Raw genomic sequence first — 23554 nt, forward strand, 5'->3', positions numbered from 1 at the left:
GACTTGCACAATTTACTTTTTACATCATTATTCAACAATCGGAGTTTTCATCCTACAGCGTTATCATCGACAGGAAGGGACTCAACAAGACATAGACTATCGCTCACGGGACACGACGGAAGGAATCAGAGAAAAGAGTTATTAAGATCACACGATTTAATTCAGACGGGCCGAGGAGAGAGAACATGAGGGATTCTCACGTCTTGTTACTTGTTTTATTTCGACCATTCCCATCAGCGGGCTGCATGATTGGATTTTCAGTTCTTGTTCATTTCGACTTTTTCAAACCTTTAGGGAGGCGCTCAACATCACATCATGTATCGGGTCAGGCGACGATCCTCGGCCATTGTTTTTTTTTTGTATACGGATTATTCTTTTCGGATATGGAGTTGGAGATACCATGGAAGTCCAAGGGAACAACCGACACTGGAAAGAGAGCAGGGAGCGCGAAGAGACAGGAAACCGCACAGGGCGCAACAAGAGAAAAGCGAATGGCATTTGTTTGGGGGAATACCACAGCGACCAGACCTACCAAACCAACCCGAGGAAAGAGAGTGGAGGAGCGGGACAGGAATTTTTGGCAAGGAAGGGATTCTGAACTGGGGGGAAACTCGATTTGTTCTATGGAGCCTGTCAAGACTTGCAAAGGTCTGTTGCTCTTGATGTTTTAATGATGGCTTATTCCTTAGAGAATTGATAGGGAACAAACCCTTACTTGACGAACATGCTGTTTCCCTCCTTATTTGATCGTGTACCACGCTGTGACAAGTGATAACCCTCGCGATGACTGAAACAGGCTTCCATGACCTTACCAACCTACCTGTTTACCGGCCTTGATTCCAAGCCTCATGAGCTTGGAGGCCGTGGTGTTTCTCGGGTAGTTTCTGTTCGACGCCAAGCGAAACATTGGTGACGTACATGCTGTGGTACATGGATTCAGCGTTTTGCTGTATGAGACATGCACGGGGGGTGAAGCAAGTATCAACATGCTCTCTCTTCCTTTTTTTGTTTTTTTTTGTCTTTGAAGAAACCCGGGGTAAGGTTGGTCTCGAACGAGATTTCGCAGGGTTCAGCGACACGGTTTCCTCGGATGCTATCCCGGTCTCATGATTGCAACTAATCCGTACCTAACCCTATACTATACTACTACGGTGTACGATTTCCTGGCCTTGGTTCATCCGAAAGATGAGGCAGTTTGGTACGATGCTCCCCCGGGTTTGTGGGGTGGCGGCGGGATGGTAAGAGAAGAGGGGACTAGAAGAGAAAGAATCGGGATTCAGAGATGGGAGGTTAGGCAGATAGATGATGGTATCGTGAGCGAGGCTAGGTTGGAACGTTTGTGGGGATTTCACATGCGCGTGTTGGTCGTCGGTATTGGCATCGCTCATTGGATAGGATCACAAATGGACATTTGGGATCTTTTGACAGCGAGAAGGGGATCAAGATTACAATATCCATAACCGATAACGGCGAGCGGGTGAATAGTTTGTGACTTGTGATGGATTGGAGAATCCCCGTCCGTTAGCAAAGGTGTACTAAGCCTGTGCTGGACCGTTGGGTGCGTCGGCGCTGGGAGTGGGTAGGTGAGATACGGTAGACCTCTACGGAGCCGAGGGGACCTCGGTATTGCTATTCGATGGGCGAATGAACGGTAGATGACAACGTTGAGAGTTTCGCTTGGCGAGATTGGGGTTTGGTCAATTCAAAACGACGGATCGCAATTGCGCATCTCGACTCTTGAGGGCATCTTGGGCACACATCGTGAAGTGGGCGGTGGCTTCAAACTCGATTAGTAAGGTGGTACGGATAGTGATCCTCAGAACGTCACAACACCACGACATGGTAACAGAGGAGACAAGATATGATTTAGAGATGAACTCAGCAGATAGTCAGAGGCGGCGGCCGGTACGGAGGAAGAAGGCGTCTTCTAAAGGGTGTGGCGGTCTCAATCGTAAACGGTCCCGGATTCGACGGATAGATAAGGGGGGGGTTCTGGGTGATAACAGGCACACTCACACACATGTGTGTAAGAGGGTGAATTGGACCCTCGTAAAAAGGGAGCCAATGCCAAGTTTCAAATGAGAGCAAAGCAATTGGCTTTTTTAGCTTGCTGGGGGGTGGGTGGCTTGCTTTCGGTTTCCAAGGGTATGGTCAACTGATACCCGGCGGCCATCATAGCCAAGCGAGGGCGCGCCAAAAGGCTCAGGCCGATGCGGCAGCGCGGGATGGAGTTCCCAAACGAGGCATTGCCGGTCAGGATCTCGATGATTGGTGTGTTTGGTGTATGTCGTAGTGCGGGGGGCAGACAGGCGGGCAGTCTGCGTACCTTACCTAGATGATGCTCGTACAGAGATGAGAGAGAGAGAGAGAGAGACTCAGAGAAGGTGAGGGATCATATTCCTTAGTAAGGTACCCAAGGCACCAAACGGCGTACGCTGTTTTGTTTGCTCGTTCTCGTTTGGGGGTCTTTTAGTGGTTTGGGGGGGGGACGCGAGAGACATGATGATTAAAAAGAGAGTTGGCTGCTGGTCGTGTGCCTTGTGGCTGAAGACTTATCAAGCTCTCTGTTCGGCCCGTCAACTCAAGTTAGGTACCTTAAATGATAGATGGAATTATTCAATGATGAAGAAGGATGATGATGTTGTAGCAAGCGCAGTCACTTCTCACCTGTGGCTTGACTCCTTCAACTTTCCAGTTGTCTCCAGACCTCCACTTTCCGTGCCAGGCGCACCACAAACTAACTGGCCGAGTACGATGGACCCTCCTTCCTGCTTTCCTTATCAGCTGAAGGAAGGAAGGGGAAGAAAAAAAAGTGCTTAGGTCAACGAAAACTAATATCGCCAGCTGCAGATTGGTCCTTTCCAATTAGCGCGTCCATCCATCCCGTTTACCTCAAATTGGTGTGCTCTTTGCTCTTGTCATTTCACCGACCGCCTCTTTCTTCACCTACCACTGCGCATATCCCACAGCCCAGCTCGATTCGAGGTAGCTTGACCTTTGTCGTATGCGGGAATTCCCACCACCGTTGAATCACTTTGTCTTCTTTCCCATCCTTCAGACAAGCTACTGGGCCTGTCTATCTCTCCCTCTCGCTTGTCTGCAGCATCCCGCCGCCGCCGTCGCCGTCTTCCGCCGTCCGCTGTCCGCCTGTCCTCTGACCGACTCGACATGCGCAGCCCTGACCTGAATCTCGGTCAGATCCCCAACATCCAGAGCGATCCCAGCTGAAGGGTCTGTCGCTCGCCAATCTGTACATACTTCGTGACCTTCACAGTCCCGATCGCCTTTGCCATTTCCCAGGCCCGCCGCCACTCCGTTGCAGAGAACCCCCCCCCATCGTCTACGTCTGTCCAGCCTAGAACCGGCCCTTGCCTCTAGCGCCGCCTTAGTCCGCTGGGATTAGGTAGACGAGACAAGAGGTCCCCTTCTTCCTACCGTCTGTGCCCACTGCCGAATGATGTGTGGAGCTGTCACTGTGCAAGTCGAGATAGCGTCGCGATAACAGGCTGTTTCCAACACTTTTGTATGTCTCACCGACGTCCAGCCTTTCCCACCTTCACTCTCACCTCTTCCTACTCCCTCTCACAACCGCACCTTTCGCCAGTCCTGGCTGAGGGACTTGCGCTCACCTTGAAGTGTACAGGACGGCCTGTGCCTCCTACTCTCTACCTCGTCTAGAGTCGGCTCTATAACCAGCCTCCGACTCACCCCGACCGGCCGGCAGCCGCGCCTCCGGAAGTCAATCCCAACACTATACTCGTCCCAACCTTCCCCGCTCCGTCTCCTCTTTCCGAAAAGCCGCCTGATACCGTTCGATTAAGAGACGTTCCCCTGACACGATGCCGGCTCACTCACCGCCATCGCCCACCCTCAAGCCGACGAAGCGCCCGCGCCAAGGCTCCTACGATGTCGACGTCTCCCCGCCCCCCTCTGCTGGCATCGACCAGAGCCCGTCAGCAGCCGAACAAAACGATCTGTTGGCCAATATCGGCGCGGCCCTCACTTCTGCTGAGAAAAACGGAGGAAGCGGAGGAGGCAAAGCAGGCCAGAGCAGCAACTTCCGCAACGTGAGCGCCTGTAACCGCTGTCGCCTACGGAAGAACAGATGCGACCAGAAGCTGCCCAGTTGTGCGAGCTGCGCAAAGGCCGGCGTCGCCTGCGTGGGCTACGACCCCATCACAAAGAAGGAGATTCCCAGAAGGTATAAACCACTTGTCCGTGTAGCGTACCTATATTGGGAGTTGCTTAGTGCGCGCGCATGTGCGCGCAAGAGGCATCACCTCGATTGTCGATTGAGTGCTAATATTGTGACTCGTAAAGCTACGTCTTCTATCTCGAAACCCGCGTAGAACAGCTAGAGGCACTGCTCGCCAACCAAAACATACCTTTTCCACCTGCCGAGAACCTGGAGCTCTGCTCACGTCCCGGTGCCGAGATCGCGAAATCGACGACAGACATTGCCCCCTCGGCGCGCTCGGAGAGTGTTGATGGGGCCGGGACAGCGAAGAGTAGCATACACCGCCCCGACCTGGAGAAGGCCAAAAAGGCAGAGAGCGGTGGTACGGGAATGCTTGATATCGTCAGCCCATCGAAACCACGATCATTGGCTTCGGCTTCAGGGGTCTCGTTCAATCGTGTAGTCTTCGCCGCTGTGCAATATTCTGTGTCGGATCACAACGGGACGCAGGACCGAATTGGTGGCAAGGGCTTACCGATTGGCAGCGGGACATCTATGCGCGACTCCTTCTTCGGGTTGCACACGAAACCCACGATCCGGCCGGCAAATTTCCCTGAGAAAGACGTGGGTATGAGGCTTGTGACTCTGTATTTTGAGCACGCGAATCCCCAGATCCCCATTCTGCACCGAGGGGAGTTTATGCAAATGTTCGACCAGGCGTACGCTGATCCCAGTGGGCCAAAGGGAGCTCGGGAGCTGTACATGCTGAACATGGTCTTTGCAATCGGATGTGGTGTGATTGTGGGCGAGCCTGTGAAATCTGAGGGTTCGGGTGCCGGACCGCGCAATCCAGCGGATGCGAACAAGTTTGGCCAGGCACAGCCAGAGGAGTACCATGCGAGCGCCATCGTGCATCTCGAGGCTTGTCTGGGCAACAGCGGCGGTGGGTTGGAGGTGTTGCAAGCTGTGCTGTTGTTAGCCAACTTTGCGCTCCTTCGACCTGTTCCTCCCGGCCTGTGGTGAGTTCCATCCCTGACAAGCTGATCGCATTATGAGACACGATTCTGACAAGTTGACAGGTATATCATTGGCGTTGCCGTGCGCTTAGCTGTGGATCTAGGCTTGCACTACGAAGATGGAAGCGACGTGGAACCGGCCATGCGAGATCTGGTCAAGGATGAGAACGGCGAAGTGAACGAAGCCAGGAACGCCCAGTCACGCGAGAGGGGCCGAAGACTGTACATCCGCGACATGAGGCGGAGGCTTTGGTGGTGCACCTACTCCTTGGATCGTCTGGTGAGCACCTGCGTCGGACGACCATTCGGCATCAGCGACCAGGTCATCACAACCGAATTCCCCTCGCTCTTGGACGATCAGTACATCGCATCGACTGGATTTTTAGAGAAGCCCGCCGACTCATCTGAGCCGAGCTACAAGCACGTGGCTTACCACTACTTCAAGCTCCGGCTGTTGCAGTCTGAGATCCTCCAAGTGCTGCAATACAACCAGACACAGGTCGTTCGGGCGTCGGGCCAGAACCTGACCAACTCGGACATGCACACCCACCTGCCGTCGCCGTTTCTCGTCAAGTTCGACTCCTTCCGCTCGTGGCGCATCGATATCGACCGTAGGCTGTACCAGTGGAAGAACTCGGCCCCAACGCGGGAGGAGACGGGCGTGGCATTTTCGACCGAGTTCCTGGAACTTAACTACTGGCAGGCCATCATCATGCTCTACCGCCAGAGTTTGAGCGTGCCCGCCATGTTCGAGGGCGAGTACAACACCTCCAACGAGGTGAACAGCCCGACAGCTTTTCAGGCGGAGCTGCGGGAGGACGAGGACAGAATCTATCTCAAGGTCGCCGAGGCCGGGCAAAAGATCCTGCGTATCTACCGCCAGCTACACTTGAGCGGGTTAGTCAGCTACACGTATCTGTCGACTCATCATCTTTTCATGGCTGGCATATCCTACCTCTACGCTATCTGGCACTCGCCCATTGTCAGAAGCCGACTGGTAAGTTAACTCCCTTGATTTTGAGATCAATTGAAATAGCTCTAACGTACAATGGCATAGACAATGGACGAAGTCGACTTCACCATCCTGGCCGCCAAGTCTGTCTTCACTGACCTGATTGACAAGTGCCCACCGGCCGAGACCTGCCGCGACGCATTTGATCGTACCGCAAAGGCCACTATCAAGATGGCCAACTCGACCGGTGGCTTCAACTCGGTGCCGCCGCGCAAGATGCGCGAGAGACAATTCGAGTGGAGCTCTGCCTCGGGTGACGGGGCATCGACATCGACTGCGAGTGTTGCACCCCGCCGCCGCCACCAACAACACCAGTCGTCGGGGCAGGGCAACTTCCAGATGGACTTGGCGCTGTCAGATACCCTTTCGTCTCCGAGTCTCTCCGTCGCTGGCGACCTCCCACCGCGCCATTCCCCGCGCGCCACGGACTTCAATATGATGGCCCCCAGCCAGGGCAGCCCTTCGGAAATCGATCCTTCCTTCGTGGCCTCGCCTCCGGTGCCCCGCCGCGTGGCGAATCAGCGGACCAGCAGCGGCGGATCCTTCTTGAATCAGCAGCAGCAGCAGGGGTCATCATCGTATGGTGTGGCCGATTACCCAGACATCCAGACCATGGATTTCTTCCAGAGCCTGCAAGGCGGTAACCCCAACGGCGAGCTTGGCGGTTCCGGAGACGTGACGACACCACAGCTTGACCTGGGATTCGGCATCAACTGGGATAACATGCACCACGACTTCAGTGACGGCCAGCAGATGAACATTTTCGATGGCTTCTTCTTTGGGGGACAGCAGCAGTCACAGGCGCAGCAACAGCAACAGCAACAACAATCCCCGGATCAACAGCAGGGTCCGAACGGCAACGCGAACGGGCGAAACGGGATGTGAAGGAGACGAGAAACGCCAACAACCAACGAAAGAAAAAAGAGAAAATGGCACGACGCCGGCGGCTTCTTGGAAAAAGAGATAATTCCATGATGACGCCTCCGTGCTAGAAATGCATTACTAGCCCTTATGATGATACCAACACAAAATAAAAACGGCTGGGAAACGCCAAAAATGGAAGGGCTGGCGGGTGTATGTGCTTCGGCCACGACGCCGGCGGCCTCTGGGAGAAATCTCAGTTGACGCCTCCGTGCCGGACACGCCGCCTTCTCTCTTTGAAGGGAAGGATGACGCCAGCCGGGCTTCATGACTTGCAGTATAGTATATTATGTGATGAACCTCAACCCGTACGAAAGATACGGACACAGGCCGGGGATATGGATCAGAAAAAGCAGGGATGGCAGGCAAGACCTCTTTTTATTTTATATATATATATTGACGAACCGGATTGGCAAAAAAGGGTGAGCAAATCTTTCAAAACACAACAGAAAAGGGACCAACTCGGTGTGGACAGACGTATATTGCTCGGATGGACATATTCAAAGAATGAATGGCGAGAGTGGTTTTCGTGTTGAGATGAAGCTGGAGAGAGGGAGGCTGGTCCCGTGGGTGCAAGGAAAATCTGTTGCTTGCCGTCTGAATTTTGGTATACCCAGAAAAGCGAGTGAGGGGAGAGAGAGAGAGAGAGAGAGAGAGAGAGAGAGAGAGAGGGAAAAAGTAGAGGTGAAGTAAGGTAGTGAGTGTAGAGACAGAGAGAGGAGAGCCAGTGAGACTTTTGTCGATTATACTAAGTCTCCTCGTTAGATCGAACAAGAAAATGGACCATTTCACGCTTCTTTAATATGCCATCACCAAAAATAGTGTACCAATTATAACATGGAGTTGATTGTACTCGGAAGTGTTGGATTTACGTATGTTGAGCAACTCATAACCAGCGTTGAATAGGGTTAACCAAGTATCAATGAACCTCTTTCTTCTAATACATATAAAAAAAAGAAAGGAAGGGGGAAGGGAAGGGGGAGGGGGAGGGGGATACCTCAACTAGAACTCACGCCCCTGCCCGTAATTGAACAGCACGCCCCTCAGTCAATCCGAAATCTGACTTCATTGGAGTATTTATTTTTTATTATTTTGACCAACTCGGCCACCTCGCACACAACTTGACCTGACCCGCCGACCTAGACGGACGCTGCTATGCTGGTGACATGTGTGGAGTTGGGGTGGTATATATAACCTCAGCCCTCACATGCCAAGTGAAGTCGAGGAAGAAGGAACGAGGCGAGTGTCACAGGAGCGGGCCATCTTACGTTCGAATGAATGAGGTGCGAGTCCCCAGGGTAAAACTGACCTCACGTCGCTTCTCTACACTAGCTGGGATGGTCGACGATGAAGGTCACTCCTTTACACGAGCCCGTATCCACGGAAAGCATGATCAAGTCAAACTCAGGGACCATAGTTCAAAGCCCAATGCCCTGCGTAGGTTGCTAACCATACCCCATTTAGTACCCCATTTAGTACCGGCAACTATTCGCTGAGAGTACAAACCTAATACCATGCCAGTTGACTATCCATACTTCAAAGACATGCCTTCCTCCTCACTCAACTTTCGCACAATCAATACCAAGACTTGCTTGACACCTCATTAGCTACTCTTGCTAGGCCATTCTGAAACTCTCCCAAAAAGATAAACAGGTCGTCAACCGCGATGTCCTACTCCCGCTTACTCTCCTGACCGTTACCGTTACTGTTGGGGCCAGCCATTTGTCCGAAAAGCAAGGTCAGGGGATAGCCAAAGAAGGCGCCAACGACACACAGCGCCGTTGCCAAGAGGGTCCAGGCGTGCCAGGCCCAGTAGCCGAAGAATGGGGCGATAAACTTGAGCCACTCGCCGACCTGGTAGTGATCCTCCTGACTGACAATGAACTGGCGTTGACGGGTTCCGACAGAGGCGGTGTCGCCGTAGCCACGGGGCAGCGGGTTGCCGTTGGCGTCGATGGTGCGGGTTTCCAGGCGAAGGACGACGACGAAGTCGACGGGGGCCGAGTAGAAGGGAACGAACCACAGGCGGAAGTCTTGGCGCATCTTGACGTAGAGCAGGTTTGTCTTCTGGTCTTGGACTGTGGGGGGTTTAGCATTTCGGACTGTAGTACATTGTTATGCTGTAGAAAGCTGCCTCCAAGAGAGATAGCTGACCAGACTGACAACAGGGAACGTACCGGAAGACTCAATCTCCATTTCAATATTAGGGCTCAAAATGCGGTACCAGCGGTAAATCATGAGGACCAACCAGCGCGAATTGATGGTGAAGAGAAACGGGATCTGGATATTGCCAAAGGACGGGACATGGCAAAATGGGTGGGTGAACGAGGCGTCCTCGGTGAAGTTGGAGTAGAGAGCATTCTGCTGCTTCTCAGGGGATCCCTGGACTAGGTCCCGGATGACGGTCTTGATCTCCTTGACTGTAGCCGGATGCTTGTCAGTAAAAATGACGCTCTTGAGCTTGTCTAGTTGAATCTACTACGGGAGAAAGGGGGCGAGCGGCCCAGCGACTCAAGATTCGACCACCCCGAAGCACCGAGTTGCGGGCGTGGGGGATAGCGCACCGTAGCCGCCATGATATACAGCCAGGGTTCTTGTAAGTGTTGGCAGCGAGATGCTGCCGTCTCGTTCAGGGTGTTTGTGTGTGTATGGGTGACGTCTGCGTACCTGGATGATCCATCTTGCGCTCGTGTCAGCTTCGAATCGAAGGACGTCTTGCTGTCTTGCCGTGTGGAGCTATAAAATCGTAGATGAATCTTTCAAGCTTGTGAAAACGGACCAATTTGGTCTCTTGTATAGTTCCTGGAGCCAAGTGAAGTTCGGGTTTCGTTGACGTCTTGCGGGTGAGGTGTTGTTATCCACAGTTTGGGTAGACACAGATGTTCGAGTTGGTGTGAAAAGATAAACGTACAGGAGAAGCACAGAGGCAGGAAAGGTGGGAAGGGAAAGGTCAAACGTTAAAAGGGAGGGAGAGACGCCCCGAGCTACACTACTCGGAGCTATACGTCGGCCGCGGGAAGGATGGAAGTAGGAGCTATGATGTCTCACAAGCCAGACAACAAAAGCTCTCAGAGGTGAGGTACCTTGAGCACCCTAGGTAAGCTGCCTAGCGTCGAAAATGGTAGAATCGGGAAAGGGAGTGTGTGTGTATGTGTGTGTGTGTGTGCAAATGGACGGCGCCCTTTACTACCAATTGCCGGATTAGGAACTTGCCTGTGCCTGTGCCTGTGCCTGTGCCTGATTGTTTGATTTGTCTCGTGAAGAATTGGATACTGGTACCTATCTATGGTGGTACCTGAAGTGTGGACGTGGTGCACGACCGGGAAGCCGAAAGCTCGCAGGTGATGTCATTCTGAAACTATTTGGAGCAGGGCGTAGGTACCCTCCTCCACAAGTCCGGGGAAAGCATGTGAAATGCGGCTCCTGCTGCCACCATTGGCCAATCCCCATTTGACCACACCTGCCAGTGCATTATTTATCTATCTACCTTGGGTTGACTTGACGGGGAAGAGCTTACAAGTTTTACTTGCCTATCTCATTCATCCAAGGTTTTGCCAGGAGCATCGTCGATTTCTGTTCATCAATGCCTTACCCTTGGTACCCTGCAGTAGCTGCACATTCCAGAGCGTGAGCATGTCACTATTGCAAATACCAATCACTTCATGGGCGCGGAAACTCCGTTAGTGAGGGAACTGACGGACCTCAACTGCATTCTTCTTCAATGGTTTTTCAGCAGATTAGAGCAATGAGAGGAAATGTTAAAAATAGTCCAGATTATATCCGCGCCTTGGTATCAATCGCCTTCCATCTCATCCATCAGAATACGCTCCATTCCCTCCAACAAATGCTCGACCGTAACAGATCTTATTTCACCACTTATTCCCTTCAGATGTCTTCTCATGCGTGATAACAGGTGACGAGGCCCGGATTATTGCAACCTCTTCAGACGCGCGCACCGGCTACCGAGGCAGCACCATAATGCCCACCCATTGGCGCGATGAACGATCATGGGATCACCAAATCCGCCGTATTCGGGAAGCCCTTTGGATCAACCACGTCCCAACTTATGAGATTGGTGTACGGGCTTTCGTATCGAAACCGAACACGTCTTCGGCCCCATCCCGCTGTCCGGAGTCACCCCACACTTGATCTTCCATCTGACACTTCCTTCCCTCCTTTCTCCATCCTTACCTTCCCGCTCCGATCGGTATCTCCAGTATCCAGTATCCCATGTCCGTGTTTGACGTACATCGCCCTAGTATATCGTCCATCCCAACAAAAATGGCTCGTACAACATCGCTCATCGCTCACGTGAATATGCCGCACTCACGGCACCGCAACGAAATCTATTACAAAAATGGTCCCAACAATTATTCAGTCGCTGGAGAGTAAAAAAAAGAATCAACGCGATCTGAACGTGGGTAGACACTCCAAACCTCAGTAGTCCCTGCTCCGACGCCGGCTCTCTCCCCGGTGACTGTGCCGCCGCGAGCTACTATGCCGCCTTCTCCTTCTATCCGACGGCGAATGCTCTTCAATCACAACCACCTCATCCTCCTCGTCATCCGTCACGACCCTCGGCGGCGGTACCCGACTATAGCTCCGCCGCTCCTGCATCGGCGGCGGCGGCGCCGCGTCAACAATAATAGGACCGCCGCCCCCCGGCCCCGGCGGCGGCCTACTCACGCTCTCTCTGACCCGCACCTCTTCCGTCGCAATCACCCTCGCCCGCGGGCTGCGGTGTTTATGGTGCCGGTGCCGGCTCTTGGATCGCTGCCGCCGCACAGAGACGACTGACGCGGTGCCGGTGTATACCGATGACGATGAGGCCTCGACCGGCCGGCCAAAGTTGAGACAGGTGTAGATCATCCACAGGACGAGCAGGAATCCGGCGACGGCGCCGAGGGTGATGCCCACGATCGCGCCAGCGGGGAGGCTCGACCAGCCGCCGTACGTGGCGGGGACCACGACGACACCGTCCGTGGTGGTTTGGCGAGGAAGGATGGGCATTGCTGTGCCTTTAGTCGGAAACTAAGGTACTTCGTGATGACGTATAGTCCGTGGCGCGATGGTTAGACTCGCATGTGTAGTCGTAAGGCAAATTGCCTGCAGGAACGCAGTGACGGTCGGTCGTTCGCTCGTAGGGCTGCACGGCTGTTGAGGATTTGTCGCAGACGTTTGTCGGATGGCGCGGCCAAGTGACGATGAGGGGTGCGATTTGCAATGTGCAATGCACGCAAAGACGTTGAGGAAAACGAAAGGATCAGGCTAGCACCAGAAATCGTGCCAAACAGCGCGCGCGCGTCGGCGTTCTTGGGTTGAACGGCTTTGGCTCCGACGTTGCAGCGTCGCAAAGCCTGAGACAGATTCCGAGCGCTTGGCTGGGGGCGTCGAGTAAACGGCGACCAACAAATGTCGCTTGGTAATTTCGTCTATCGACCGCAAAGATGGCTTTGAAATGACGGGACGAGAAATGGCAAAGTCAATGTCTGATACGATGGTTCAGTGCCACCTGGAAAGAATGCGGGAGCAAGTTCCTTAGTCAGGCTGCTGGGTGAGAGAGAGAAAAGGTGGAAGTCGAGAGAGGCACAGAGGGATGGAAGAGAATGGATGGATGGAAGGCACGGAGGGACGGGACGGGTGAGACTGAAGGGCGGGCAGCGCGACGTGTGATTGGAGCGCTGTGCCATTAGTTGCGTCTGCGCGACACCACCCGCAGTTTGCGCCTGCCTGTCACCTATCCGTCCACTGAACTAGAGGCTTCCGCTTGTGCCTGTCGTGCCTACCTGGCGCACATCATCGCGGGAAACACGGATTCTGGCGTGGGCGGCACAGAAAGCGCCTTCCCCAAATGGGTGCAAAACGGGATAGCCAACGCGCCCATTGGACTCTGGGAGACCCCCGTTTGGCCCACTCAAAGTCCGGCCCGAGGCAGGGGTCGAGCTCTGCGTTGCTGCACAGCAACCACTAATTGGTACTTAGCTAGGTACTCCAGGGCTCTGTACAGTCAGAACTTCCCCGCTTGTCTGTGCCTCGGGGAACCTCGTTGGGAGGAAATGTTTTGTTTGACTCGTTTGACACACAGCGTTCCCCTTGTCAATCAGCATCTCTATCCGAATGCTTTGTCAAAATCTCGTCATTGCCAGGTTGGCTAAGATAACTATGTACAAGAAATGCCCTTCAAACGCGCCCATCTCCTCGCAAAGAGCCCACCAAACTTCCGCCATAAACCCCTCCAACCCCGTCTTCAATTGTGACGGTGGCACGGCTTACCCGAATTCTAAGCAGGCACCGTAAGGACAAATAGCTCGCCGGTAGAATCGCTAAGCATGAACAACCTTCCCTTCTTGTCAAACGCAAGACCAACGGGGCGGAAGCAGCTTCCAGGGCAAACAGCGTTGTTGACGTTCCACGCGACCTTGACCTCGGCCGTCTTGCTGGTAGACGCAGCAAGCGGCTGTCCGTTGGCACCAAAGTCGACTCTGCTGAGGCGGTAGCCGTCACCAGGAGAGCGGTTCCTGTCAAGAGCGTCAACATTTGTCTGTACTGTGTCCACACTCCGGAAGTACTTACCAGCTGCCATGGAAGGAAATGTATGCAGATGATCCGTTTGGGGAAAACTTAACATCCAGCGGCGCCATGTGAGCCTGGAAAGTGAGCCGCGGTGGGGTGGGAACAGTCTGGCAGTACTGGTCTGTGACGCTGCCAGACGCATTGCCCTGGATGACTTGGCTTCCCACTTTCACATTGGGTACGCCCGTGACGGTGCTGGTCTCCCAGACGGCAAAGCAGTTGGGGTAGCCATAGTTTGCGCCCTTCTGCGGGTTCGACGCCGCTCTGTAGCTGCCGTGGTAGTTCAGCTCCTCGCCCGGGTTATCATTGTGGATATCCACGCCGTTGCGGTCCATGTTATCCAGAGAGTTTTCGACGGACCACTGACAGAACATTAGCTGGCTAGAGTCTCTGCAAGTATGCAGCAAGCACTTACAATGCCTCCATCCAACGGGTTCTCTCCAACACCAACACTGTTACGCAGTCCCCATCCGAACAGTTCTCCCGTTGTGTAATTCACGGGGCTGCCCGTCAATTTTGTCAGATCAAAGGCACGGATCTGACTGCGGCCGGACGCAGCCTCGGCAGTTGGAAGGTCAAGATTTGGAGCGGAGCCGCGAGAAACGAGCAAGACATTTGGCTTGTCCTTGGGGATCAGCAAAGTGCGGCTCTGGTGGCCGGTCTGCGTCATGCCGTTGATGATGGACCTCGCCTGCCCAACAGTACCGGCAGCAGCGTCGTAAGAATACGCAAACACTTCGGATGCCGTAGCCGCATAGATGGTCTTGCCGTCAGCAGACAGGGCCAAGCCGTGAGCGAGCTAGACGAGGGGTTAGCTGCTACGCTGTCATGGAGATGCAGACGGAATGACTGGACTTCCTACATTTGCATTGGAGATGAGTGTCTTCTGAGAAGCTACGCAGACGTTCACTCCGCCATTGTCTGTGAGCTTGACGTACTTCACACCCGTGCCTCCTTGCTCGGCGATGAGCAGGTTGCCCAGAGTGTCAAACTGAAGACTGCGGGGCCTCGACAGCCCGTTCAAGATGAGTTTGGAGGAATACCCTGGTGCCAACTGGGGCTGCGCGACGGGGGTGAGATTCGCGCATTGAGCCGCGACTGTCGAGAACAAAGCCGCGCCAGCGGCAGCAACCGCAACGAATGACGTGATGGGTGCCATTGTATTGACTCGGGACGAGGGCGGGTGATCACCAAGGAGGCTACGTGATAGATGATCGTCTCAAGACAACCTGATTGAGGTCAAGGTTGACGCTCTGGAGAGGAAGATGAAGAGCACGCCCCGAATCTTCAACTCCACAGACTAGATATGGGAGGTATGGATAGGTAAAGACGAGAGCAACAATAGAAAGCCAGAATCAAGGAAGAGGAACCGACGTCCTTCTCGCTCTTTAAGACTGGGGGCCAGGAAGGCAAGGACCAGCTTTCCAGGTCATTAACCAGGCTATCATGGCAGGGGCAGGCAGCGCGGAAGCGTTTTCCATCCGAACTTGCCTTTCCAGCTGCCCTACAGATCGTTAATACCAGACCTGGATCATCACACTGGCCCTCTTCCATGGCAGACCGGGAGCGGGGGAATGACAAAGTTGTAGATCTTGGCCCATCATCCGTCCTCCCTGTATTCCACGGCATGCTGCTCAAGCAAAGTGCCGGCAGGCGCCTTGTACGGAGTATAGCGATGGTCTACATTTTGCACAGGATCACCCTGTCACCGCATGGGAAGGCAGATCTCTTCCTCCCCTGGGACCATCTATACCATGCACGTACCTAGCCGAAGACCGAGGATGTGATGGGATGAATCTTTGTCACCAGAGGTGGTGGACTCCCCTTTTTCCGCGCCGCCAAGCCAAATCACGTAGTACGCGATGCAACGAATTGCTGGCGGGTGACTTCCCATCAGAGCAGGTCCCAAGCAAAAATTATGCGGAGACTAGGGTTATTGTAAAAGGAAGGTAACCTTGCCTTATTTCCAAGACCTGTGCAATGTTGGTTTGGGCAATCCACGGGATACCGTGGACAAGGGAGGGTGGGTGTTTCCACTTTATACAGGTATGACGAGAAACAAGGTTGACGAGGTCTCAGAAAAGAGAGTCTTCTTTTTGAACGAATCGGCGGCCATGTCATCGAAGAATGTAACCTGCTGATGGTGATCAGTCTTGGCAGAGTCTGCGGGTTGAATGGAATGTGAAAAGGGGGCGCGCTCGCGCGCGGTTTTGAGTAACAACGGTGATTTTTATCATGGATAAAGTCAAGGGGAGGAGGGGATGTGATGGACCCAAGGGGATTTAGCCCGGAGGACTCCAAGGTCCTTAGACTTTCCAGAATGGGGGCCTTGAACAATAGCCGTTGCATTAAGGTTGTCATCCGCGGAAACGGGTGCCCCGGAGTTTACGGGAGCCGGTACGGACCTATAAGCGGAAAGAAGGTGACGGCTGATCCCTGGTGTCGCATGCTTGCAAGGTGTGATTCGAAATCTCTATGCGGGGAGGGGGGATAAATCTCCTTACCTTAAATGAGACGAACTGAGGATAGTTGGGGAGTATTCAACCTGGCGCCCAGATCTTGGCGACCTCTTTTTGCATCCCGCCGATTGGACGGAGATATTGCTGCGTAACTGATTAAGCGATTATAAACCGTGCCTGTTAGATTGAAAGAACACAGGCACGGGGTAGTACTCCGTATTGGCGCCTTTTTGCGTGCTTGACCATCTACGTCAGACGGAAGGACAACCTGTATCGTTCTGAACGCAAACCAATAACTTTCTACTAGAGCAAGCAACTAGACATGATATTAGACGTGGAAGAAATCCGCAAGGAAACATTCGAAAACCAGAGTATCGGAAAATAAGGAGAAAATGGTGCTTACAACTCTCCTGTCTTTTCGACTATTGAGATGGATGATGTAGCCAAGGTAAGGGTACAACCGTATGCGGACATTTCTATCGGCCGACGGTCGTCGGTGAGTGTAAGTCGGGCGAGCTTAGCGAACCCTCTGCTCTGCCGTTGATGACACTGGACCCGGCTGACATCAGATCTCCGCTAAAGTCCGATCAACAACTTGCCCGCAGACCTCGATACCAGCTTTCTCTGTCCCTCCAAATGTCACCCGAGGAAGGACGCACTGCTCTTTTTCAACTGTCGTCGAGATGGCTTCTCTTTTCTTTCTTTGAATCCCTCCGATTCTGAAGGAGGCCCCTTCTCCACTGAGCCCCATTAACGGCACCTAAAGACCCGTTCGGACGGACGGAAGGATGACACAAGCCTCCCGATAAGTGGGCGCGTTCATCTCAACATCCAACGTTCGTCGCTTCATCGTCGTTCCTTCCACCCCAACATGCCAGATCACACAACCCTCGCTTACCACAACAGATGGACTCCAATGGCTGTTTACCCCCCCCCAACAAACACTTGCCCATCTTTATCGTTGCAATTGAGAACGAAGGATATGACGTCTGTCCTGATGGATGATTCCTTGCTGACTGCTGCCTGCTGCGTGATTCCAATCTCCTCAACTATCCCCTCGTTGGCTTACTCGCCAGCCTCATCTCACTCTTCAAAGGGGTCTCATCTCATTCTCAGCTGAACCGAGGACTGCATGCCCAGCTGTAAGATAACCCGGCGCCACGAAAAAAAAAAACGAGAAAAAACGGGACACGCCGTGAAGATGTCGGTAGTGATCATGCAGATCCGGTTCACGACTGGTACACCTCACACTTGTTGTGCATGTAGTATATGTCTCATACCAACCACGAGAGAGACCTCTCACGAAACAGTAATCTAGCCAGACTCTGACATTTGGAAAACACCTCTTTAATGCGGGGTCAACCAGTCTCCCGTATAGAATCTAGATTGCCCAGGAAAACGAGACCTAAAGAGTGTACAGAGTCACCTGACAACGTGACAATATGGCGTTCCCTTCTCAGTCATCGCGCGCAGAGGCGTCGTGTGTGGCGTTGGCCCTAGAACCAAAAATGCCCCTCGCTCCGTTCTGACACCCTAACCTCATAAATGTACTCAGCAACTACCTTATCCTGCTACTAGCTCTGGCGTTCACGGACGATACTTTGGAGAGATGAGGTGTTACAACATTTTCTGCCGTCAGCAATGTTCACGGTCCCCGCGGGGGAGGGGTTGACTTTTCGGTGACTCAGATGATTAGGGGCCGTCAACAACCAAAGTGAAGGTAAGCGACAGAAATATTTGCCCCGAACCCCCGTTCGGACGGTAGACTCGTCCGACAATACTGTGTCTACTTCCCGCATACGATCGTATCCCCAGTCCGAGGTTACGATAGTCCACATTGAACTCCTGTGCAATCCAAATCCACACATCCTTGTCTCAACAGATTGTGGCGCTCACTAAATGGCTAGGGAGAGAGAAGGTTCCCCCCTCAACTGATCAGCTTCGTCTCGATGCAGGTTAAGGAAAACTCTTAGATCAATTCTATAAAGAACCGTGCAAGTAGCCTCTCTAAACTTGTGATTTCACACCATTCATCTGTACATCATCACCCAAACATCTCACAACCTCATTACCCACGTGATTAACATCGTTTCGGTCTCATTACCATTCTGTCAATATGACCACCACCGAAGAGCCCAAACAGACCTACCGCGGTAACTGCCACTGCAAAGCCTTCGTCTACGAGGTCCAGCTCCCAGAGATCAAGTCCGCCAGCGCCTGCAACTGCAGCCTCTGCACCAGGAAGGGGACCCTCTGGGTGATTCCCCACCGCGACGACCTGCGCTTCGTCAAGGGCGTCGAGGACGATCTCTCGACGTACAATTTTGGTCCGGGCCAGATTACGCACAAGGTGAGCCGGAATCAAGGAATGCCAATAGAGACAAGAAAGTCTCCTCCGAGTAGTTTGCTGACGGCTGTTGAAGTTCTGCGGAAACTGTGCTACGCCCATTCTGGCGGATTCCCCCAACGGAATAGTCCTAAACGTGAGTGTCTTGCATCCCTTTCCCCGTCTCAAGATCTGTCCGAGGGGAGAGAAACACTAGGGCTGACACATTTCTGCAGGTGCGCTCGATCCAAGACCTCGATATTTTCGGGATGGAGAAGAAGACGTATGCAACCCAAACCCCTACAAAGCCGTTCGAAAAAGCTGACCCGATCTCTGCAGTTGGGACGGCGCGTCTTCCGGCGCCAAATACGAGCCTCACACCCACAAGGGCCCCAGGCCGACGGCCGAGATCGAGGGGGGCAAGCTCTACACCGGCAGCTGCCACTGCGGCGCTCTGACGGTCGCCGTCGTCAGCAAGCCCATCGACGAGACGTATGGGAACGAAATCATCGAATGCAACTGCAGCATCTGCGAAAGGGTCAGCAAAAGGGGCCCCTCCTAAATGATCGTGTCGGGGGAAGGAGAAATGTTATGCTGACTTTTTCCTGAATAGAATGGATACGTCTGGGTGTACCCCAACGCCGACCAAGTCGTGCTGTCGGGAGACGACGCCAAGATTGGCCGCTACGTTTTCGGGCACCACATCCTCGCAAAGACGTTTTGCAAGACGTGCGGCGTCCCCGTCACCAATGCGATCAACCCTCTGAGCGAGGAGGAGCAGAGTAATCTGGTGGAGCGAGCGCAGTACTGGTACGAGAGGTCGAAGACGAGACATCCCGTCAACGCGCGGGTCCTCGACGGAGTGGACCTGAAGAGTCTGAAGGTTCTGCAGATCGATGGCAAGACTGAGCATCAGCCTGGGTACGTGAACCCCTGAGGTGGAACTGTGGCGGCTTTCATCGGTGAGTTAGGCGAGGCGTTGAGAATGAGGTTGTTCCGTAGTCGAGTAGAAAGATTCTAGGCGTTGAAAAAGAAATCAAGTGTTGAGTTTCCGAGTTGTGTGAGTCCATATGGGAGCCCCGTCGTCGTCAAACTTGGCCCACTGGAAGAACGAGCAACTGTCCTTGCCGGGCACGTTGCCTCCATGACACATCCAAAAGTATCTCCCGTGGTTCTCCTTCTTCCTCTGTACAACTCTCAGCACACAGGGAATTCTGCACTCGCATTTTGGTGTGTGTCGCGGGTGCATATCAGCCCTGTAATCGCGGTAGGTGATGTTAATGCGCTTGTTGCCGGCGACGGGATGCGGGTCGATGGCCTGCGCCGCCGCAATGCTGTGCTTCCACTCCTCCTGCATCTCGGCGTGCATCACGAGGAGGGAGTTATGAGGGAGGTGAATCGAGATCTGGCCCTCTGCGTCGGCGTCCTCAGCCGTCGTTGTCGTGCTGTTCCCGACCTCGCCGCCGCCATCCTTGGGGATGATCCTTCGCACGCGGAACTCCCGCGCGACGCCCAGTGATACCGACCCGATTACGGCGCGGGGGCCGAGGTAGGTCAGCTGGTCACTGTGCCACCCAACGTTCTCCTGCGGCCCGTCGTAGCAGTTGACAAAGGCCATGTTGGGAGCCCACGGCCTGGGCGACTGGTACCGAAGCTTCGTGCCCCCGGGGTAGCGAGTCTTCATTCTTGTCTGGATCTCTTGGTTCACGGCCTCTGCGACTTTGGGTTTGACCTTGATAAGCTGCGGCGTTATGCGGCGAATGTCGCTCAGCTTGGCGCCGTTGTAGAGGTAGTCCGTCTTCTGCGTTTGAATCTCGTCGTAGCTTTCGACGTAGAAGCTCGATGTGTGCGGGCTAGCGACGACGTTGTCGAATAGTTTAAACGTGACGTTCTTTTCAAACGACTTTGCTTCCGTTATGAGTTCTCGCAAGAGGTCGTTGGCTTCCTCTTGCGGGAGGAAGTTGTGGATGACGGTGCATGGCGTGTGTTCAGCAATGTCGACCGGATCGTATAAGTGAAGCGTTGCCCCCTTCTTGGACATGAGTTTCTTCTTTGGTTGCGGACCGTTGTTGCTCTCTTCCGACTTCACACCAAAGTGCCGAAGAGAGCTCTGGGCACCATTGACTCCATTCGACTTTTTGATCGGGATTGGCGCCTTGAGAGCCTCGAGCGATTCCGCGACGGAGCCATTGTGTGCCAAGAGGACATCCAACAGCACATCTTGCTCCAGATTTGAGTGAAGTGAAGAGAGAATAGCTAGCTTCACCTCGGTCGGCTCATCGTCGTCGGCTGGCTTCTCCTCTTGAATGAGCTTCCGCTTCTTCCTGATGAGAAATGAGTCCATGACGTATGTCGTCGGTGACAACACGAAGGATCAATCTTGATGTAAGTCATGTAAAGAGGTGCAAATGCCTACCAATTTCATTGAAATTTTGGAAAGCGAATACATCCGAGTCAAAAACCGAAGTACAACACCCCACCAGTCCAGACTCCATGTTTCCAGCAAGTGTCATTGCAAAGGGCGTAGTGAGGAGGCGCGTGTGTAGCGCGAAAGCACGTGCTTCTCCCCCACCTTCAAGCAGTCAATTACTGCTCTCTTCCATGGCGCCCCCGATAACCGCATCTCCAACTTTACTGCATCGCCTGCCCCGCCATCCGCACCCACCCCACTGGCGGCGTTGCCCGCAAACCCGCCTGGCCCTTGGCCCTTCTCCCCAGTCTGCCGAGGTACCCCGGATCGGGCGCGGTGATGTAACCGTCGACCGGCCAGAGCTATCCCGTCCCGCGGTCATATGCTTTTTTTCTGCGAGCGTATGTATGTGTAGGTAGCGGTACCTCTTTGGCTTGAGTTTTTGAGCACCCTTTGCCTGTGCCAACAACCGAAAACCTTTCCCCCTTCGCCCTCGACCAAAAGACATAAAAAAACCACGGGCCCGCATCGCGCAATTGCGTTTGCGAATTCCCCCTCCCCGCCCGCCATGGCCCCGATGCTCGAATTCCGCACGCAGGGCTATAACCCCTACGCCGTAAAATACTCGCCCTACTACGACTCGCGCATCGCCGTCGCATCGTCGGCCAACTTTGGCATCGTCGGCAACGGCCGCGTCTTCTGCCTCGGGTTGACGGCGCGAGGGATCGAAGTCGAGACGACGTGAGCCCTCCCGTTTTCTGATCCCCCTCCCTTTTGCTACCCCTCCTCAGGTAGTTCGATAGCTCACACAACCCCATGACAAAAAACAACAGATTCGACACCAACGATTCGCAATATGACCTCGCCTGGTCCGAGATCAACGAGAACCAGCTCGTCGTCGCCTGCGGCGATGGCTCCATCAAGCTCTTCGACCTCGGCGTAAAGGACTTCCCTGTCATGAACTTCCACGAACATAAGCGCGAGACCTTTTCCGTAAACTGGAGCCCCATCACAAAGGACACCTTCGTCTCGAGCTCGTGGGATGGCACGATCAAAGTGGTACGTTTGTAAACCAGGCCAAGCCACCGAAGCCTCATGTTCTTGAGAAAGAGGGCGATACACAGAAAGAGAGACCTTCGTATACTGATAAACCGCTCCCAGTGGTCCCCAACCCGCGACCACTCCATCCGCACCCTCCCCGTAGGAAACTGCACCTACTCCGCCGCCTTCCAACCCTCCAACCCGCACATCATCTCCTCCGTCTCCTCCGACTCCCAAATCCGCATCTTTGACCTCCGCACCCCCGTCTCCTCCCGCTACCACCTCACCTCCATGATCCCAGTCCACGCCGCCGGCCCCTCCCACCCGTCCGCCGCGCCCGCCGAGGTCCTCACCCACGACTGGAACAAGTACCGCGACACCGTCATCGCCACCGGCGGCGTCGACCGCGCCGTCCGCACCTTTGACATTCGGAACCCGACGGGGGGTCCCCTGGCGGTGATGCAGGGCCACGAGTATGCCGTTCGGAGGCTCGCGTGGAGTCCGCACGCGAGTGATTTGCTGTTGACGGCGAGTTATGATATGACGGTACGGTTGTGGGATGATCGGTCGAATGCGCCGCCTGCCTCTATGGGAGGACCTCCGGGCGGGGCGCAGATTGGTGCGCAGGTTGGGGTGATGAATCGGCATACTGAGTTTGTTGTCGGTGTCGACTGGTGTCTGTTTGGTGTTGGTGGGTGGGTTGCTACCGTCGGCTGGGATGAGAGGGTTCTTTTGTGGGATGCCAATGCGCTGTTGGGTGGCCGGTGAAAGACGAGGTTTAGCCTTGTGCTTCTTGCGGTAAGTATTTTTGTTGTTAGGGTTTGGGGGGGATGCTGATACCCTTCTCTCGGAAGACGCGCGCATTCATTATATTATCTGGGCGTTCAGGGGGCGGTTCTAGAGGGCTACATACGATTTTTGGTGATAATCTCCAGAAACAGAAAAAGGGGACTAGGTCACTCCCTTTTGGTGGAAAATAGGCAATCGCTGTACATGACTTTTGTTTGGCGTTGCTGGGAGCGGATGGGCCTCGCTATACATGTCTGGGTTGTTCTACTCGGGAGCTACACCTGAAGCGCAGACCAGGAAACTGAGTAAAGTTCACAAGCACACACGTATGGACGGGTAACGCCTAAGCTCAAAATAATGATATTGAGGAAGCAATGATGGACAGGGTAACTTCACATAAGACTATAGCGAATGGTGGTTTCTGTATCTTGAAGATGAGATTTGGAGATTCAATGTCCCCCAGTATTATTTACATGGCGCTACAATTGAGCATCCTTTTTTCCGCCCCCTTTAATCTCGTACAGTTGAAAATATTTTTGGCAACGCTGTAGTCCCGCGTCCCAATGTTGGTGGTGGTGGTAATACAAGCACAACTCCCTCGAGTAAAGCCCCCTTTTTTCCCTGTGCTCCGTTACAAAAATGGTATGATACAAGCCTGTTTCCCTTCAAAAAAAAACACAGGAAGAAAGGGGAGTGGTGGAAATGTGTAGGGGGGTATGACATGTCTAATTCAGTTTCCGAGGTCGTTAAAAAAACGTCTTCCGTATCTCACAGACCTCTTCCGATTCATTGGGGCCTTTTTGCTTCTTTCGTTTTGGTTGCTTCTCTTC

The 23554-nt window shown here is 53.8% G+C and overlaps 8 protein-coding genes across 8 annotated transcripts; 4 read left to right on the forward strand and 4 right to left on the reverse strand.

Annotated features, from left to right (window-relative positions):
• Window positions 1-56: 56 nt before the first annotated feature.
• On the forward strand, window positions 57-889 carry BDP55DRAFT_210119 (uncharacterized protein). The gene has a single exon (XM_060565989.1). It carries the CDS (start codon window positions 186-188, stop codon window positions 669-671), a length of 486 nt encoding a protein of 161 aa, XP_060435638.1. The 5' UTR covers window positions 57-185; the 3' UTR covers window positions 672-889.
• Window positions 890-3839: 2950 nt separating this feature from the next.
• Window positions 3840-7090, forward strand: BDP55DRAFT_689900 (fungal-specific transcription factor; the record flags this gene model as incomplete). The annotated part of the gene is made up of 4 exons (XM_060576792.1): window positions 3840-4201; window positions 4321-5196; window positions 5257-6190; window positions 6251-7090. The coding sequence occupies 4 exons, from the start codon at window positions 3840-3842 to the stop codon at window positions 7088-7090; spliced, it is 3012 nt and encodes a 1003-aa protein (XP_060435639.1).
• Window positions 7091-8759: 1669 nt separating this feature from the next.
• BDP55DRAFT_210204 (uncharacterized protein) lies at window positions 8760-10040 on the reverse strand. Its single transcript, XM_060565991.1, has 3 exons — window positions 9794-10040; window positions 9304-9546; window positions 8760-9204 (listed from the first exon to the last, which is right to left on the reverse strand). Exons 1-3 carry the CDS (start codon window positions 9804-9806, stop codon window positions 8798-8800), a joined length of 663 nt encoding a protein of 220 aa, XP_060435640.1. The 5' UTR covers window positions 9807-10040; the 3' UTR covers window positions 8760-8797.
• A 1462-nt stretch (window positions 10041-11502) lies between these two features.
• On the reverse strand, window positions 11503-12347 carry BDP55DRAFT_210256 (uncharacterized protein). The gene has a single exon (XM_060565992.1). The coding sequence runs from the start codon at window positions 12134-12136 to the stop codon at window positions 11564-11566; it is 573 nt and encodes a 190-aa protein (XP_060435641.1). The 5' UTR covers window positions 12137-12347; the 3' UTR covers window positions 11503-11563.
• Window positions 12348-13406: 1059 nt separating this feature from the next.
• BDP55DRAFT_689902 (soluble quino protein glucose/sorbosone dehydrogenase) lies at window positions 13407-14858 on the reverse strand (the record flags this gene model as incomplete). Its single annotated transcript, XM_060576793.1, has 4 exons — window positions 13407-13644; window positions 13700-14061; window positions 14115-14498; window positions 14562-14858. The coding sequence occupies 4 exons, from the start codon at window positions 14856-14858 to the stop codon at window positions 13407-13409; spliced, it is 1281 nt and encodes a 426-aa protein (XP_060435642.1).
• A 3416-nt stretch (window positions 14859-18274) lies between these two features.
• Window positions 18275-19421, forward strand: BDP55DRAFT_723513 (glutathione-dependent formaldehyde-activating enzyme; the record flags this gene model as incomplete). Its single annotated transcript, XM_060578759.1, has 5 exons — window positions 18275-18508; window positions 18582-18641; window positions 18721-18767; window positions 18824-19022; window positions 19098-19421. The coding sequence occupies 5 exons, from the start codon at window positions 18275-18277 to the stop codon at window positions 19419-19421; spliced, it is 864 nt and encodes a 287-aa protein (XP_060435643.1).
• On the reverse strand, window positions 19270-21022 carry BDP55DRAFT_210295 (GRF zinc finger protein). Its single transcript, XM_060565993.1, has one exon. The coding sequence runs from the start codon at window positions 20826-20828 to the stop codon at window positions 19521-19523; it is 1308 nt and encodes a 435-aa protein (XP_060435644.1). The 5' UTR covers window positions 20829-21022; the 3' UTR covers window positions 19270-19520.
• A 110-nt stretch (window positions 21023-21132) lies between these two features.
• BDP55DRAFT_645222 (WD repeat domain-containing protein) lies at window positions 21133-23145 on the forward strand. Its single transcript, XM_060573626.1, has 3 exons — window positions 21133-21635; window positions 21728-21953; window positions 22056-23145. Exons 1-3 carry the CDS (start codon window positions 21463-21465, stop codon window positions 22701-22703), a joined length of 1047 nt encoding a protein of 348 aa, XP_060435645.1. The 5' UTR covers window positions 21133-21462; the 3' UTR covers window positions 22704-23145.
• Window positions 23146-23554: the final 409 nt, after the last annotated feature.

This window comes from Colletotrichum godetiae (genome assembly GCF_030913485.1).
Source record: "Colletotrichum godetiae strain CBS 193.32 chromosome Unknown BDP55scaffold_3, whole genome shotgun sequence".
NCBI lineage: Eukaryota > Fungi > Ascomycota > Sordariomycetes > Glomerellales > Glomerellaceae > Colletotrichum > Colletotrichum godetiae.